This window comes from Aulonocara sp. 'chitande type north' Nkhata Bay, linkage group LG23, assembly GCF_057382095.1.
Source record: "Aulonocara sp. 'chitande type north' Nkhata Bay isolate Kocher_YH1m ecotype deep benthic linkage group LG23, A_spYH_male_GT1.1, whole genome shotgun sequence".
In the NCBI taxonomy this organism is placed as follows: domain Eukaryota; kingdom Metazoa; phylum Chordata; class Actinopteri; order Cichliformes; family Cichlidae; genus Aulonocara; species Aulonocara sp. 'chitande type north' Nkhata Bay.
In genome coordinates, this window is record NC_141365.1 from 21,446,275 (window position 1) to 21,465,821 (window position 19,547).

Consider the following 19,547-nt stretch of genomic DNA (forward strand, 5'->3'; position numbering starts at 1 on the left):
CATATTTCATCATTCCTAAAAATAAATAAATACATTTTTATTTATTTTTTTATTTATTGTTATGTTCTTAAGAAATAGGAGGGAATCCAAGAAAGACCTGACACAGGACCTAAGAGAGGTGTCTGGACCATCAGCTGATCATTGTACTGGTTACAAAAGTCTCATCAGAAATGGTCTCAGTGGAAGGATCGGGGTAAAGAAGCCATTCTTAAGGAAGGGAAACGGAGTTACACTAGAATTTTTGTTTCAAATCATTGTCAGTATGTTTGGAGAAGGTCATGAGAGATGACAACACTGAGTGTCTACAGCTATCTGTAAAACAGTGGAATCTCTGTCATGGTTTGATGCTGTAATTCAGCCAGTGGCGAAGATCTTTTCAAACTTGATGGAATTGTAAACACAGAAAGTGTGTGAGAACATTGTGTTTACCATTGTGATCCCATTGGAACACTATCAGCCATACACTGACCTCTCCCGAATCTGGACCCTCAACATTATTGAAGCAGTGTGGGATCATCTTAACAGAAAATGAAACAAAAGGCAGAAACATCAAAAGAAGAATTTTGAATGTCCTTCAAGAAGCCTGGAGAACTATTCCTGAAGACTACTTAAAGAAATGGCAAGAAAGCTGCCTAGGAAAGCTCAGACTGTGCTGAAGAATAAAACTGGTCATACCAAATATCGACTTTGGAAATAATTAAAATTGCAAAAGAGTAAATAAAAATAAAAAAGCTAAATAAATCACTACACCTTTTTCTCACATTTCCTAGCAAAATATAAATAAATTAGGTTTGGAATGAGACTTTTCCACAGTACTGTAAGTAGACGATTACCACAACAGCCCACTCGGTCTATATTGAACACAAAAAACGTTGGCTGTAGCTGTAGAGTCTAACTGAAAAGTGAGTCTATCCACATAGCAGACAATATTAGAGAATACAAATATTCAACTAAATTGTTTGTAGCTAACATGCTTCAGCATTGGACAGCTACCAGCTAACTTAACCAAATCGATAAATGGGGAAACAGCAGCAGGTATTTCCACAGGTGGAATCCAGAAGTTTCTGAGAGAAAAATGATGGCAGGAAACCTTGAGCTGCTGAAGTCAGACTGACTCAGATCTTATGAAGAGAGCTAGAGTATAGTTTATATTGCCAACAGCTCTTTGTCTTCTCCCATCAGATGACTCTGAGGTCAAACCGGGTCCAAATACACCAGACATAAATCCCAAAGATGTGAAGAAGGTGAGAAAAGAAACTATATTTATATTTCAGAATAATCTGAAGATTCTAAGATTGGTAGATCCTAACAAACTCTTTGAATGCCTGTTGTGAATTTATAAGATGAAACTAACAAACTTCACTACACTACACATGAATAATTATCATATTGCATCAAGCTTTAGCTTTATACCCTTTCTGTGGGATCCTGATTAGTAAATTTACTGTCAGGTTCTATAGCCCATGCTCACAGGTGTACACACGGGTGATCACACCCACAAACTACACCCTTTTTGGCTCCTACCTCAAAGCACACTGTGTTCTGTTGATCTTATGTGCTGCACAATAATGTTTAACATTTAGTATTTACTGTCATATTCCCATATATCATTGTGATGTTGTTTATTCTATTACTCTTGTTCTCTTCTGCTTGTTTTCTTTTTTCTTTCTCAGCAGGTGATCCAGGTGATTGATATATGCATTTTTTTTTCTCTGCCCGTTCTGTTGGTTCTTGTTTTTTGCCCTTCTCCCCCGTCCCTCTTCTCAGCTGTTTCTCTTTCCCTCTTTCTTTCTCCCCTTCTTTCCCCCAGTCAAGTCTGTCCCGTATTCAGCAAGTGAAAATAAAACAAACAATAAAAGGTGAATCAAATGGACCATTATGGCAAGGCTGGGATGGTCAATTTGGTAAAGTAAATCCGTTGGGCATCTTTCTTTGCCTTTAGACAACAATTCTGATGGCAAAAGAGCCAAACGGGACAGGCAAAAAAAAAAAGGTTCTATAGCCCGGTATTCTCACACTGTACATACAATTTATCTGTAAAGCATGCTTAAGTTAAGTTTTCACCATTTATTAACAAATGTTTCTTTCTAAATTCCAGCTTCCATCCAGCTTCATACCTGAAGTAAAAAATGAATGTGCACAAATCTTCTACAGGTAACAACATCATAAATCCACAGCTGTAACAGCTTTCATGTCACATTCTCAGTAAATTTTCTATAAAATTTCTGTTGTTCTCATGTCTCACAATTAGAACAACACAGATTATGCAGACCTCTGGGAGCATTTTAGCATAAAATTTTGGATAATACTTTTAATGCACACTACAGGAAAATCTTTAGCTGTGTTTTTCATCTCATTGAAGACAAAATTAGGGAAATGTAGAAAAATAAAACAAGCTTTCCTTTGAACCACCAACAGAAACTACTATAATTTCTGTTTCACTCTTTCATCATTAGTGGAGGTGCTACAGGAGTAAATGCTCCTGGAGTTACCTGCATTAACTTTGATATATGTTTTACTTTTGTCTGTGTGCTCCCTTTTTGGTCAGTGATCGTGAGGCGGAGTCTGATAGGAACAAAGTTTTTCATTTTAGGGTTTAAAAGTTCAGGTCATACAACCTTTATGTTATATCCTGCAGGTTCAAGTGTCCTGGTTCAGGTTTGTTCCGCTGTATTCTGACTGGACTGGTCTTTGATATGACTCGAGAGGCAGAGCTCCTGTACAAAATCATCCAGTGGGATGAGAGCGTCCTCCAACCAGCTGGAAAGATGGCTGCAGGGCCACTGTTCGACATCAAATGTTGTGAGGATGCTGTCCGTCAGCTACACTTCCCACACTGTGTAAAAACACAGGAAGGTGAGCAGATTATTTTTGACAGTAATGCCCACAATAATCACCCACTCACCCCAGAGACTTGTTGTATGTCTGCCTTTGTGATGTTGACTGGCTCTTGCTCTGGGTGGTTGCTGCAGTCTGCTCTTAGGTCCACCAGCCACTTGGCAGTGGTGTTGTGTGACACCTCTTTCTCCCAAATGTTCTCCTAATATTGCTCAGTTCTAGTTGTGTTGTGTTGTTATTCTCTTGAAGCTGAGAGTACATGCTGGATAGATCTTTGGAGAGCAGGCTGTTTATTTTCATGCTCTCTGCTTCCCCGATATATTTCTTCAGCCTTGATAATTCATATTGATTGACTTTTACATGTACTCAACTATGTGTGTGTGTGTCGCTATATGTGTATATGAATGGGCACAAATATACATACAGATTCTCACTATGAGTCACACGTGAACATAGTCGTGCACATGAGCTCACTCACTGAAAATGGAGAAAGTGCACGGTCATATTGAAGTGATTGATGATGATCTTAGTAATATGAATTCATTCCAGACAGCATGTTGAAAAGAAAGGAACAGAGAAGAGATAAGACGGTCAGAAAAGGGATAAAAAGGCTGTTTGTAAGAGTGGGTAGTTAAAATGAGTGGATCAGTGGGTGTTCAGATAAATACATGTCTGTTGACTCTGTGTTTTCACAGCTCTGCTCTCTGATGGCCTCCTGTCTGTTGCCCACTTCACTGATGATGCAATGAGCTTCATCAAACCACTAAAGATCACAGATACTCATGTGATTGTTGATAACCCCCACCTCTCTGCCTTTGGCCTTGTCCTGGATTTCCTGATGGGCATTTGGAACAAGCAAGTTAAGGGGCAAGTTTTATTGTTCCTCAGTCCACCAAACCATGCAAAACAGACTCAAAACATCAATGTGCTTCTTCTGCCAAGAAACATCCCCATGACTGAGGTAAAAATTCATTATTCTTACAACTTCATCTTTTTCATTGTGTCAATAGAATCCAGTTTAGTGCATAGTTGTGTAGCTTTATATTAACTTGGAGTTGTAGCTACCAACAATGAATGTGAACATTGATTAAAAATGGATGTGGCAGGTGGAACCACAATGTGTTCCAGTGTAGATGTGCAGTGGGAGAAATGAATCACTTACAAATAAGTCCCATTATAATTTCTGGTACTAATAATTGATTTTCTTTGTGGACAGGCTGTGAAAAGCTGACTTGTGCTGTTGCTGTTGTAGCATTTCCTTCTTTGTGGAGCACATGGTGTTTAAACATTATGGCTGCCCACCAACCCACAGCCAGTTTAAAGTGTCACTAAAAAACATCGTCATCTTAAACTGATCACTTCTATCAAAATCCTTGTAAAAGAACGTGTGTTACATAGCAGCCATATTTAAAAGACAATTGGCTCCTTACTTTGGTAGTTACTTTAAAGCTTTATGTAAATAAACTTTAATTCAATGTTTTGGAAATTAAAAGAAACACTTGTATGAAACCAGTAGTTGCACCTGATTAAGGCTAGCTGACTTTGCCCACATGTAAGGTTTTAAAAACTTTCTCCAGTAATCTAAACTTCTATCCACCATCTTTACCAAAATTCTCCAACTGTCACAATGTGTGATGGCAGATGGCGTGGAGGTTGTGTTGTTCGGACCCAAATGCAGACAAATGAGTCACAACTGAACTTTAACTACATTCATCTCTCTCTCTAATATCTCTGCTGCTACCCAGAACATAACCAAGCAGTGATTATAAGCATCCATTACTGTATACTGCACAACAATACCAAACTCCTAAATATAAACTCCTGTTTATATTACCCTTAGCTATTCAGTAACCATTTTAGCTGTCAGTCATGCATTTTTTTCTGGAAAAACAAAAATTAATTAGAAAAATAGTTTAATGATAACAAATCAAAGTTTCAATTAAAATGCCAAATGTTTGCTGGTTCAAGTGTATCCCTTCTTAAAATTTGTAGATTTTATTTGGTGTCATTGTGTAAATAGTTTCATGCAGGGATAAAACTGTATATAAAATGTTCTGATGACTCTTAAGGTAAGCAAGCATCATCAACCTTCCCACTTCATCCTGGTGCCTTCTGCGTGTAACCTCATCAAAAATACGACCTACACCGTTCACTGTCCCGTGGCCAATAAAATCCAACCCAAAGTAAGTACTCTGAAGAAAAGTTGTCCAGTACTTTAATGAAATGGAGGCATCAAGCTGTGTGTAAAATAATACCAGCAATATCAAAAATAATCACCCTGTGTCTGAAATGCAGATATTCTCTACATTTAACATTTAAATTGACTTTTTGAATCAAGATGTTGTACGTTTTATGTTCATGTAGGTAGCATGTAAGGATTTATTGGCAGAAATATCAGTGTCTACAATGGAGGAAACTATAAACAGAATCTGGGCCTTAGGTGTACAAAACTATGCCATCCACATGAATTGAGACATGAGATGATAAGAGGAATGGGGTTACAATCACTTAATGAGACTGCCATAGTTAAAGATACTGATGCTATGCTTCTTTTCAGAGAGCTGAGTTTGACATGGAGTTTGGACCAAACTACTCCCCAACATTTGTGATCCGCCTTCCAATGAATACAGATGAAGTGACTCTAACCATCCGAGACCAAACTGACACAGAGGTTTGGGAGCATGAAGCAGATCTAACAGGTCATTATCCTGAAATTTCTTTGGACATGTTAGAAAGGAATAGAGTACAATATTCATCTTGACTAATCCATGTTGACTTTGAGTTCTTCCTCATATTTTAGCACTTTTTGAGCTCCAGGTGTTTAAGAAGCTGTGATGTCTATTTGTATTTAATGAGGCCTTTTGCAGTCTACACCTATTGCAGGATAGCTAAGGGAGGATTTAGGGTCACCTGATCCAACCCTAACTATATACTTTATCAAAAAGGAAAGTTTTAAGGGTAAAAAAAAAGTAGTGAGGGTGTCTGTCTCCCAAATCCAAACTAGGAGCTGGTTCCAGTTCTGACCTTGTATGTGATGAGAAGGATTTTGAATTCTATTCTGCATTTAACAGGGAGACAATGAAGGGAAGCCAATACAGGAGAAATATGTTCTCTCTTTCTAGTCCCTGTCAGTACTCTTGCTGCAGTATTTTGAATTAACTTTTCAGGGAGTTTTTAGGACATCCTGATAATAATAAATTACAGTAGTCCAGCCTAGAAGTAATAAATGCATAAACTAGTTTTTCAGTGTTTCTCTGAGACAGGATATTTCTCATTTTAGAGATATTAGATGGAAGAAAGCATTCCCACATATTTGTTTAATATGTACATTGGAGAGCATATATTGGTCAAAAAACACCTCCAAGTTCCCCACAGTGTTACTGGTGGTCAAGGTAATGCTACCCAGAGTAAGAATCTGGTTAGACACCATATTTCTTAGATTTTTAGGGCCGAGTACAATAACCTCAGTTTCATCTGAATTTAGAACCCAAAAACTAGAAGTCAACCAGGTATTTCTATTTTTTTTTTTTTTTTTGTGTCCCGTTTGGATCTTTAGCCATCAGAATTGTTGTCTTAAGGGCAAGAAAGATGCCAAGCGGATTTATTTTACCAAGTGGATCATCATGGCCTTGCCATATTGGTCCATTTGATTGACCTTTATTATAATTATGAATTTATTTTATTTTCGGTTGCTACAAACGGGACAGACATGACTGGGGGATAGGACAGGGAGAAAGAATGAAAGAAAGAGAGGGAGAGAAAGAAAAACAGAGGGGAGAAGAGACGGTGAGAAAGGGGGGAAGAAAGAAAAACAAACAAAACACCTGGATCACCTGTATGGAGAAAAAAAAACAGAAGAGAAAGCAAACAACAAAGAGCAACATAATAAAAAAAAACAGCACCATCACAATAAACTAGCTAGCAGTAGATAACAGTAGATACTAAATATTAAACAATATTGTGCAGCACGCAAGATAGACAGCGCACAATGTGCTTTGAGGCAGCAGCCAAGAAAGGTGTAGTCCGCGTCTGTGAATACCCGTGTGTACACCTGTGTGCACACCTGTGTGGATCAGCATGCTTGTATTCCAAAGGTTTCTCCATGTAACGATCTGCTAGGGAGTGTGGGGAGCCATAGCCCCGTCCCCCAGGGCATGAAGCAGGTATGGAGGAGATCCAGGCCCCAGATATCCAGAGGCCACAGAGTACACGGACCCGAGGAGGACCACCAAAAGGGGGGGAACCGTGCCACCCTCCTGGGAAGAGCTGAGTAGAGCCCCAAACGAGAGGTCACCCAGCAGCTACGGAGCAGAAGTCAGAGGGGGTTGCAGTGGCGTGCCCGTGGGCTCTGCCAGCAGCCAGCTGTGCCAGAGAGGACCGAGCTTCAGGCCCAGAGGCCAGAGGCCTGAGGGCATCCCACCCCCCAGAAGGAGCCCAGACGGGCCACAGGCGCCAGGCCCGCCAATCGGCCACCAGGAGTGAGCCAGTACATACATGAGCGCCAGTGGCGTGTCTAGAAAATTTTTGTTGGGGGGGCCAGGTAGGGGCACAGATTTGGAGAAGGGTGGCAGATGTAATTGGCAGATAATGTTTAAAAAAAAATTCTACCAACCATTAACCATAATTCAATAACCCTATAAACCTAATAACCGAATGCGCTTTTAACTCTTATTAGAAGGAGATTTTAACCTCTACGGTGCAAAGTTTTTAGATACTGCGTTGATAAAGTACAAGAGATACAATCAGTGCTTTGTCAGTGTTTACTCAGCATTCAAGGACAGCAATATTTGCATAGTATTTTTACTGACACATAGTGCACATATGTTTTGGGCAAAAACATTTTTTAATATTAAAATACGAACATTTGTAACAAACAATTGACAAATTAGCCAGTTCCAATGTAAAACTTATGCCTATTAAAAAAAAAAGAAGATAATCTTCTCACAAACTGGTGTTTGATTTTGAAACAGGAAAAAAGTGGGGAAACAACTGAAAAGACTAACATTTGAATGAAACCTGAAAGCAAGTAAATACTTTCTCTGCTGCCTTATGGTAAACTTTGGTAATATTGATAAAGAACAACACTGGCTGATGATGAAATCCAGTCAGCTGGCATGGTGACACTGCCAGTATTAACCTGCAGGGCTGGACTGGGACAGAAAATCTGGCATTTTGACTACAGACCGGCCCACCAGGTATTAAAGCCATAAAGACTTTGAATGAAAACAAATGCTGTTGTGACAGTGATGTACAGTCTTGTTGGTATATGTATGATTTCTATACATTTTACGTCAGATAAAAACTTTGGTTGTAAGATTTAGATAATTATTTAATAAAAGCGAGATATTTTAAATGAGAATAAGAAAGAAAAGTATTTCTTTGTGCCCCCTTTCCCTGTTAATGCCCTACCTGGCCCCCTGGCAAAAACTTCGCTAGACCCACCCCTGCACAGTTACCAGCTGTCAGCTGCATAGAAAAGGATCCTGGTGTTATTTGTCTCTCAGAAACAGTTCATAACTTCCCTTCAACTCATTCATTTCACCTAAAAGGTAAACCTGTTTCTCCATCACCTGTTCAGCTCTGATGATTCAGTAAGGACATCTCCTGGTTTCATCTTCATGTTTCCCTCTCACCACATATCCAAACTGACATCATGACCAGCAGCTTTACAGCTGTGGCTCCAGCAAACATCAGCTGATACTAGAAATTAATATTAAATAAATTCTGACAACAGCTTAAACGTGCTGCTGTTGTTTAGCGCGACATCTGCTGGTTTCCTCTTTCTGGCGCAAAGTGGGCGATAAATAAACAAGAGAGAAAAGCCGATCAGCTGATCATTGATCAGTTTCATGATTGAAGTAGAAACAGGAGAGGGAGGGGGGAGAGAATGAGAAAAGAAGAGGCAGCTGTGCAGCAAAGACACAGAATAACTCCAGCTTTGTGTCTTTTTCCATTCTAGCTAAAGTTCAGGACAAACTGCGTCTCTTCTCAGCTCAATACGAAACATGTAATATTTTCTCTGAATGAGGGACCATTCCATTTTTTTAAGGAGCCGTTGGCAACTCTACTAACTAAACGTATGAATAAAATAAAGTTCACTATCAGTAACATCACCCACCTAAAAACTCCATCAAGCTGGCTAGAATGCAGTATGAGTTATTGCAACTGACAGTAAAAAGTCAGCACAATGAAAATAAACTCCACCTAAACTTGGTTTATATCTGACCCAGATAGACTGCAGGTCATAACTTCTTACCTGAAGTTCAGTTCACCTGACACTCGGACTGGTGGCCTCCTCGGGGCTCTCCTCCTGCCTCCCCTTCCCTCATCCACCTGCTGGCCTCTGTGGAAGCCCCGTCATAGCAACCACCAAACAACTGAGTTATTTTTACACATCTGCCAGCATCTGGCCAATCCACCACCTGTCATTGTTCATGCCATTACAAAAAAAAAAAAAGAAATAAGTCATATGCCCGGTATGCCCGATGGCCAGTCCAGCTATGTTAACCTGCAACCAAATCTGCAGCTCCATACAGCAATGTTACGACTTAGATTACATCTTATAACTCATAACTCTTATGTTAGCTGCCCTCAGCAGCAAACTGTCTGAAATATTCCACAGCTGCAATAATTCTTTAAGTGTTATTTTCTCCTTGGTATTCTAATTTCACCGAAGTTTACTAAACTCAAGAAACTTAATATTACTTACCGGGACATTTATTCTGTCCTCATTTTCTTTCACCGAAAAATTGTTTCCTGCAGTGCCGTCTTTCGTGCTTGGCTCTCCTACCTTTGCTAACGTGATGCACATAGCGCAGAAGCCGATGCTGCATTCACTTACTCTCGGATATCTGAGCTTCACCGTGAAAACATAATCGTACATTTGATTGAATTTTATTGTTTTACCTTTGGGGTGGCACCTGGGGTGGCCAGTCTGGTTGGGGGGGTGGCCTGTTCCCCCCCCAGGCCACCCCGCTGCACACGCTGCACAGCCGGCCGAGTTCTTCTCGGTTCACCGCATGGACAGGACACGGGACTCGGGGAAGTCAAGGGGAGGCGGCGTGTGTTTAATGGTGAACAACAACTGGTGCAACAGTGCGAACGTTGTTCCTCTCACACGCTCCTGCACACCAAATCTGGAACTACTGTCCATCATGTGTCGTCCTTTTTATCTACCTCGGGAATTTACATCAGTCATTGTAAGTGCCGTTTATATTCCACCACAAGCGGACACGGTCACCGCCTTATGCGAGCTGCATGAGGCACTCACACAGCACCAGACACAACACCGGGACGCTGCGCTTATTGTGACGGGGGACTTTAATAGCGCCAACCTCAAACGCGCAGCGCCGAACTTTTATCAACACATCACCTGCCCCACCAGGGGTGAAAGGACACTGGACCACTGCTACACTACGGTCAAGGACGGCTACAAGACACAATCCCGCCCCCCGTTTGGCAAATCTGATCACGCCGCCATCTTCCTCATGCCAAAATACAAACAAAGGCTGAAACAGGAAGTTCCGGTTCAGAGGAAGGTCGCGCGCTGGACGGATCAATCGGTGGCCGCGTTACAGGACGCACTCGATGACGCAGACTGGGGCATGTTCAGAAACAGCTCCGACGATGACGTCAACGTGTTTACGGAAGCGGTTGTGGGATTCATCGGGAAACTAGCGGATGATACCGTGGAGACAAAGACTATCACAACGTTTCCCAACCAGAGGCCGTGGGTGGATAAAACCATCCGCGACGCTCTGAGATCCCGCACCGCTGCCTACAACACGGGACTCATGACGGGGGACATGGACCCGTACAAAGCCGCGTCATATAACGTGCGGAGGGCGGTGAAAGAGGCGAAGCAGCGCTACGGGAGGAAACTAGAGTCACAACTCCAACAGAGTGACTCTAGGAGCCTGTGGCGGGGACTAAGGACAATAACGGACTATAAAGCACCAACAACCGGTATGACGAACGCGGCCGTGACTCTGGCAGACGAGCTGAACACTTTCTATGCTCGCTTCGAGGCTGCAGCTAAGGTCTCCAACAATGCTAGTGTTAGCGGCGCTAACGGCTGCAGACAGGAAGATACTGCCAGCACCGGAAACGTGCTCGTCATCTCCGAGCATGAAGTAAGGAGAGCCTTCAAGAGAGTGAACACCAGGAAAGCAGCAGGACCAGACGGCATCCCAGGTCGTATCCTAAGAGACTGCGCATACCAGCTAGCTCCTGTGTTCACTGAGATATTCAACATCTCTTTATCTCAGTCGGTGATCCCCACATGCTTCAAAGAGTCCATCATTGTTCCTGTCCCGAAGAAACCCCACCCTGCTTCTCTCAATGACTATCGCCCTGTAGCCCTCACCTCAGTAGTGATGAAGTGCTTTGAACGCCTGGTCAGAGACTTCATCATTTCTTCACTACCAGACACACTGGACCCACTACAGTTCGCTTACCGTCCAAATCGTTCCACAGACGATGCCATCTCTCATCTCCTCCACACATCACTCACTCACTTGGACACTAGAAGGGGGAATTATGTTAAAATGCTCTTCATAGACTACAGCTCTGCATTTAACACCATAATTCCCTCCACACTCACCACCAAGCTGGAGCATCTGGGACTCAGCTCATCTATGTGTCTGTGGATCTCCAACTTCCTAACTGGCAGACCACAGGCAGTAAGGATGGGCGGACATGTCTCAGCCTCCACCACTCTCAGCACTGGAGCCCCCCAGGGGTGTGTTCTGAGCCCCCTGCTGTACTCTTTGTACACATATGACTGTGTGGCCACTACCAGCTCCACCACCATCATCAAGTTTGCTGACGACACCGTCGTGGTGGGCCTGATCTCTGATAACAACGAGACGGCCTACCTGAAGGAGATTAGGAATCTGGAGAACTGGTGCCAGAGGAACAACCTCCTTCTAAACGTCAGTAAGACAAAGGAGCTGATAGTGGACTTCAGCACTAAGCAGGAGAGGAACTACCAGACCCCCGTCATCAACGAGTGCCCAGTGGAGAGAGTGGACAGCTTCAAATACCTCGGAGTTCACATCACGCAGGACCTGTCATGGTCCTGTCACATCAACACCGTGGTGAAAAAGGCCCGACAGCGTCTCTACCACCTCAGACGCTTGAGAGACTTCCAACTGCCCTCCAAGGTGCTCAGGAACTTTTACTCGTGCACCATAGAGAGCATCCTGGCGGGAAACATCTTAACCTGGTTCGGGAACAGCACCATGCAGGACAGACGAGCTCTACAGAGGGTTGTGCGGTCAGCTGAGCGCACCATCCGCTCCGAGCTCCCTGACCTGCACTCAATCTACAGCAGGCGGTGCTGGACTAAGGCCAGGAAGATCGTGAAGGACCTCAGCCATCCCAACAACAGACTGTTCTCTCTGTTGAGGTCAGGAAAGCGATTCCGCTCCCTGAAGACCAACACAGAGAGACTGAGGAGGAGCTTCTTCCCGCAGGCGATACGGTCTCTCAATCACACCACCACACAGTACTGACCCACACATACAGTTCTTACACACACACTGGACTTTCTGGACTTTGGTTTTGCACAACACTGGTCACTATATTCTTCATTTCCGGTTAATACTTGTACAGCTGCTGTTATTGTGTATATATTTATTTATATTTAGATTTCTTCATACATTCTTATATAGTTCTATATTGTGTATTTTGTTGTACAGTTATTTTATTTTCAACTTTAATTTATATATTTATCTTTATCTTATTCTTCCCAGTTAAATTTACCCTTCATTCTAATTTGTGTTGTACAGTTATTTCATTTTTAACCTTAATTTATATTCTATTCCTTCCTAGTTAAATTTACCCTTTTTAATTTTTCATATTTATTTCCTATCTTATTCATAGCTTTTTCCTTTTTTGTTTTCTTTAGGTCACGAGCAGTTGTCCAAGCATTTCACTACATATCGTACTGTGTATGACTGTGTACGTGACAAATAAAATTTGAATTTGAATTTGAATTTATTGATGAGCGCCCAGCCCCAGTCGACAAGAACCACCAACACACCAACGTCTGAGGGCATCAGCCACCGGCAGGGAGTGTGGTGAGGGGAGATAGGCCTCCGTACTTTGGAGGGCCTGAGATGTACCCAGAGAGGTTGAGTCTAAGACCCAACCTGACATATAGACACAGACAAACAGGCGCACGCGGACCACCCCATATACACAACCAAATACTCGTCATTCACCCAACGTGTAGACAGACACAAATAGACACTGCACAGACAGTCGCACTCCCCAAACGTACTCTACATCCCAGGTCCAGGTACCCCCGCCCCAGAGGGGCAAGCCACACCTAAACCCAGGAGATGTAACCCTTCTCTCTGGGGTGGAGGCAAGCAGACCACCTCCTTATCTGCAGCAGGGAGGCCCCGCATCCCAGACCCCAATCTGACGGCCAGCACCTCCTCCCAGCCCCCCGGCCCTGACGGCTAACAGAACCGGGGTGAGTGAAGACCCCAAACCTCCCTACGCCCGCTCATATGTAGTGTTGCTGTGTGCTGTTCTAAAGTGCATTTAAAACACAGGAGAACATGGTTCCTGCTTCCTTTCATAGAGCAGCACGGCTCCTCCCGAAAACCCTTAGTGTCTAAATGCATTTAAAATTGAGGGTAGGGCACCAGCGCCAGAGGTGGGTTGGAGTACACCGACCATCCTCTGGATGCTGTAAAACGTGCCCACCCCCAAGGCCCTATATGTATGTGTTATGTGAGAGAGTGAGTAATGTGGATGTCTAGGTTGCAGAATAAAATTGAGGCACAGGCGGCCAGAAGGGGACAGAGGGGGAGTGCCTCCCCTGCACCCTGGTGAGATACCTGCACCCCAAGTCCTGCGTGTGTGGGTGGGTGTGGTAGAGCGGGAATAGGAAGGCAGCTGAGGATGGGGAGGGAAGAAAGGGAAGGCCCATCCGGACCGGGGCCCGCAGCAGCAGCACCGCCCAGCCCCACACAGTCCAGGGCAGCCCACCCGACTCCACCCCAGAGAAAACTGCACCCACCCCATCATCCAATCATCTCCCAATCTACACAAGACAATAGACACCCAGGTTGAGTTCATTCTCTACCTCTCCTATATCTCTCCCCCACCTGCAGAGTGAGCTCCTGTAGAGAGGAGACCACTCTCTACAGGTATTTCTATCTTTAAGAAATTCCTGCAATTAACCTACAAACAAAACAATATATAATATCAACACTGGGGGAAAAAAAAGAACAATACAATGTAGAAGAAGAAGAAAAACTGCCAGCTGTAATTTAACAGGGTGACTATCTATTAAACCATTTTTGGTCAAACACATAAAAAAATGTATGATTAAAACTGCAGAGCAGTTAGTGAGAAGGTGGTGAACATATTGAAGCACTGAGCCGAATCTGAGTTTTCCTGACAAGCTGATTCCAGAGATGTGGAAGTCTGCAAGTAATGTTTAAACACACTTTTGCTGATCACGAATCTCAACACACAAGGCAAAAGTTATGCTGTAGTTTTAGGCTATATCCACAGGTAAAAGGATCAATTAGATGTGTTCATCCTTCAAGTCTCTTCTCTTGTCCAGGTGCAGTTTAGGAAGTTAGACATCCTTGAGCATGATGAACTGAGATTCACAGGCAGGAGGAGACAAGGAGGCACAAATTAGAAAAAATAGAGACAAGCCATGAAGTTAAGTGTTCCTCAGATTGGAAAGCAAGACTTAGCAGTTCTATGGCAGGACTGGCAGCACCTTGTCCAAACATCTGAGTGGGTTAACATGGAACATTAAAATGCCTTTAATAGAAACTTTTTTTTGTTTGACTCAAGGGCTGTCAGACATTTTCAGGAGGCCATTCACCTGCTGCCTCTGGCCACATTCATGTCCATAGAGGTTTTTAATACAAGCTGTTTGTAGGAGATTTTTCTTTTCTTTTTCCCAAATGTGTCACTTACCCTTTTTCAAAAAAAAAACACAGGACATGTGATTTACAGTAAATATTTTGGACTTGCAATACAAAAACATTGCGTTTAATTTCAAGATTCGTCAATTCTTTTAAATGCTTGCGTGTTATAATTCTTATCCCTGGCTCCTTGCAGATCATCTACCTTTCTCTGCAGATGGGAGAATCCCAGCAGAGGTGAGGCTGATCTCAGTTTGGACAAAGTTTATTGTCAGTGTCTGAATCTGTTCTAGCTAACTTCTGTATAGACTCATTGAGTGTGCTGTTATCAATAAGGATATGGATCAAGTGAGGAACTAAAGAACTATACTTCTTATCTCTGCTCTCTGTAAGGCTATCTTCTATTCACTGTGTACACCATTATGGTTTCAACTTCCTTTCATTATGACCTGCAAAGCCTCATCTACAGACTGACAGTATGCTCTGATTTTAACAGAAAATCATGGTGATGCTTCCCGATATCCTCGAAGATTTAAACGATGAAGAATTCAAGAAGTTTAAGTGGCACCTGAAGACTGAAGTGTGGAACAACATATCACCCATCAAAGAAAACTATTTGTCCAAAGCAGACAGAAATGACACAGTAGATCTGATGGTGCAGACATATGAGATCACTGGAGCTGTGCAGGTGATGGAGAACATCTTAAAGATGATATGTAGGAACGACCTGGTGAAGAAATTATCAACCCTCAGACATTAAATATCTGCTTTCACACAGACTGTACACAGCTCTCTATGTGAGAACAGAGAAGCTAGTTTTCCAGTGAATACGTAGATGGTGTGCGGTCACTCTATTTCATGCATACTCCTGGGCTGAGTGTATTGGAGGTAAAAATAAGTACCAATGTGTGTAAAAGACTGAGGAGCTCCCTGAAATCCAACATGAGTAAAGAGCAGCTAAGAAGCTTCATGCTGCTTTCTTTCTGCTACAGCTCCCAGAATAAACTGAACTGTGTATGTTCCACATGAAGTGAGGTGACCACAGTCTTGTGAATATTAAGACTTTTTTGACTTTACTGGTTTGGAGTATTGGACTGAGGAAGTCCAACAACATTGTGTACAGAGCAGATCTGAAGCAGTTGTCATCGTCAGAGAATCGTAGTTTTTACTCTGCTTGTGAAAATATTGGGTGGAGTGTGATACTGTTCATGGAGTCAGCAGTGAAGGACACACCAACATTAGATCAAATGAGCTTTGATGTTAGGTCAGATTTTTTCTTTTTATCTTTGATGATTAAGAGGACAGTTTATATGGAGACAAAGAGCAGCCAGCGTGTTCTGTTTACATTTTGAGTATATCTTTATTTTTACTGATTTGTGGTTCGGTTCAGTACAGCCTCACATGTGTCCTTTTGTATCATTTCGTCGTGTTTTCATCTTGGGTACGTGATCCTCTGTGTAGTTACTTCCTGTTTTATTTTGATAGTCTCTTTGCCTTGTATTTACATTTGTTTCCGTGCCTCGTTGTCTTGTTTGTTTCCCAGCTGTGTCTCACTCCTTTAATTTTTCCAGTTTTACATCTGATGCTTGTGTAATGATGATTATTCAGTTATTTTCTTATTAAGACAAAACAAAGACTACAACTGTTTTATCAATGCAGGAAGTTGGCCATATTTATTTTTTGTACTTTTGTGATAACTGTATTTATTCTGGTCTGCATGTTTCAGTCAGGACAGAGCAGAGAGACTCTGTAATCACCAATGAGAGTAAAGATGTAATGAGTAAACAGTCAGGATAAAACCATGTTTGGTACGTTGAGATAACTGGAAGAAAATATCATAAACATATCTATCAGTTTTAGTTTGTAATTTTCTCTCTTCTCTTTGTTACACTTTAATGAAAATTTACTCGTTAATGGACCTCGTTTATAATTCAATTCAAGTTTTGTCTGCTTAAAATAAATATTTTTTCTTTCACATCAATGTACAGCTGCATGTGGACTCAGGGAATAAATAAGAGGCCAGATGTCTGTAATTGATGTGATTGTGTCTCAATGATTGTGCCATGCAGGAAATACTGAGTGCGATACAGTATATGTATTCAGACATCCTACATTCTCTTTGTGATCTATACCTTATGTGCAACGTACCTCCACCACTAAAAACAGTCACGTGTGACATCACAGCTCAGCTAACCCAACCCTGACACAGCTGTATGGACACCCACCTCCACAGTGACACCTTATCAAAACTTTTGCTGTCGTCATATCTTGATAATGATCCTCTGTGAAACAAGAAAAGAGTTGCATAATTGGGCACAAGGTTACTTGTTGTGCCAGACTATCACTGATTAACACATCTCCATAGAAACAGGGACAGAAAAGCACTGAGATGATTGCAACCAGCAGGCTGTTAACTGTAATGACTCCAGACCTAATAATACTGATTTCTCCCTGTTCTGTTAGGAAACATGAGGCTGTTTCATTTACTGGTAATTCAATGCAATGCACAACAGACTTACTTACAGAATAAAACACACACACAGAAGACGGCTGTGTTTGTGATAACAGCAAAGGTTTCTGGAGATTCTTGTCACACTGTCAGAAAAAGCTAGAAGCTGCCATGATGGTCTGACTATAGTGAACCTGCATGTTTTTGTCCTGCTGTCTATGAGATAATTACACAGGAAGCATAAAAAAGCAGTTGGAAAATCTAATTCTTTATGAGAATTGGGCATGAGTAGGTCACCTGTAAATAATGGATGTTGTTTTTCTTGCATTAGTGTTTATGCTTCCACAAAGTGTTTGAGTCTTTATTCGTTTAACTATTTCATCACAAATCTCCTTCAGTTTCTGTCTGTGCAGAGAGTGTGTGTGTGTGTGTGTGTGTGTGTGTGTGTGTGTGTGTGTGTGTGTGTGTGTGTGTGTGTGTGCAAAAAAGCGATTTCCATATTTAAACTTCTGTAAATGACGTGTTGCTCTATAATCTGTGAAAGTGACTTTTTTATATCCTTTATTTATCCAGCTGAAAATCTTTGTTTTAAAGACTGATGTGCACAAGAGTCACAATATTGTGACAAATAAAACATCATAACGATGTTTCTAAAACAGCTCATTTTCTTTTCTTAAATCCTGTTGGCTGCTGTCTGTTTAACAATATAAGCAAATTCATGACAAAATAAATTAAAAAAATAATCAAAAAACATTGGAAATCACTTTTTGGCACAACACCGGCTAGTGTGATGGTTTCTCTACATCTTGATATCTTATCTCTTTGCTTATATTGATAAATAGTCTGCAGTCAACAAGCTTTAAAATGTATTTATATATCAAATAAAGAAATGACCTATTATGTTAGGATCTTTATGACTGCGTTGGTGTACATACTCTGTGTTCTACAGTAAAACCAATCCAGTCCTTTTTAACCACTTAAAATATTTTATATAAATATTTTGCTATATTTCTTTACAATCTCTGCTGCCAGCTTGTTATAGATTATCTATTTGTATCCAAACCATTTACATGTGATTTGCATGTTTGTTTGTTTTTAATAATTTCTCTTTCTCAGTAAAAATATTGTAAAAAAATCCACAGAAGTGTTTCGTGTCATCTTTCTGCTGTTCCGAGCTCGACATCTTGTGGACACCAGCAGAACCTACAAACAGAGCCACAGGAAGCGTTTCTTTTATAAACAGCAGATCGAGCGACCTGAGAGACTGTTCATCAAGCTGAATTCAGGTTATTTGTTGTGAAAGCTCCACAGGTTCAGAGAGGAATGGTCTGCTTAAAGCTATTTCAGCTGGGAGGCTCTGCTTTGCTGATCAGGTATGTTACGACTTTTTTTTTTAAAAGATGGTTTGAAGTCAGACTTCCTCCGTTACTTCGAGTCTGTTTCATAACGGAACATCGCTGCGTTAGAAGGTGATACTAGTTATTTCCTCTTTAAAACGGATCCACACAGTAAACTCTCTGTATATGTTCAGGATATGTGACCCTAACGTTACACGGTAATCACCTAAATACATAGCTGGACTGGCCATCGGGCATTTGCCCGGTGGGCCATGGTGATTTTTCGTTTTTATGGGCCGATGGGTTCTTTTTTTTCGTAACAGTATAAACACTGAAAGGTGGTGGATTGGCCAGATGCTGGGAGATGTGTAAAAATAACTCAGTTGTTTGGTGGTGGCTATTGCGGAGCTTCCACCGATTTAGTAACATTAGCAAGTGGTGGAGGCCAGCAGATGCAACACGCTGGCAGGTGGATGACGGAAAGGCAGGAGGAGCAGAGACCCCAGGCGGTGAACTGAACTTCAGGTAAGAAGTTATGACCTGCAGTCTATCTGGGTCAGATATAAACCAAGTTTAGGTGGAGTTTATTTTCGTTATGCTGACTTTTTACAGTCAGTTACAATCACTCGTACTGCGTACTAGCTAGCATGGGAGTTTATATACTGCTGGGTGGGTGCTATGATATTATTGACGTTGAACTTGTTTTATCTTATTTTATTTATAAGGTTAGTTATTAGAGTTTCCAACCGTCCCGTAAAAAACGTAATCGTCTGGTATTCAGAGAAAATATTGCACGTTTTGTATTGAGGGGAAAAGGAACGTGATTTGTCCCGTACTTCAGGTAGAATGAAAAAAGACACAAAGCTGGAGTTATTCTGTGTCTTTGCTGCACAGCTGCCTCTTCTTCTGTCATTCTCTCCCCTCCATCTCCTGTTTCTACTTCAATCATGAAACTGATCAATGATCAGCTGATCATCTCTCTTGTTTGTTTTGCGCCAGAAAGAGGAAACCAGCGGATGT

At 41.8% G+C, this 19,547-nt stretch overlaps 1 protein-coding gene across 5 annotated transcripts in view; it reads left to right on the forward strand.

The window, feature by feature from the left end:
- LOC147301674 (uncharacterized) overlaps positions 1–18,248 on the forward strand; it is a 33,159-nt gene extending 14,911 nt beyond the window's left edge. For 2 of the 5 annotated variants that reach the window (XM_086284192.1, XM_086284195.1), the window contains 8 exons: positions 1,183–1,244; positions 2,099–2,154; positions 2,639–2,856; positions 3,534–3,799; positions 4,908–5,021; positions 5,396–5,537; positions 14,938–14,978; positions 15,238–18,248. In XM_086284192.1, the coding sequence (XP_086140318.1) occupies positions 1,183–1,244; positions 2,099–2,154; positions 2,639–2,856; positions 3,534–3,799; positions 4,908–5,021; positions 5,396–5,537; positions 14,938–14,978; positions 15,238–15,501 (1,163 nt within the window). In that variant the 3' untranslated portion in view covers positions 15,502–18,248. Of the gene's footprint in view, positions 1–1,182; positions 1,245–2,098; positions 2,155–2,638; positions 2,857–3,533; positions 3,800–4,054; positions 4,886–4,907; positions 5,022–5,395; positions 5,538–6,957; positions 7,268–14,937; positions 14,979–15,237 lie in introns of those variants that run through there. The other 3 variants (XM_086284194.1, XM_086284193.1, XM_086284196.1) reach the window with 3 other exon arrangements.
- The last annotated feature ends 1,299 nt before the right edge of the window (positions 18,249–19,547 follow it).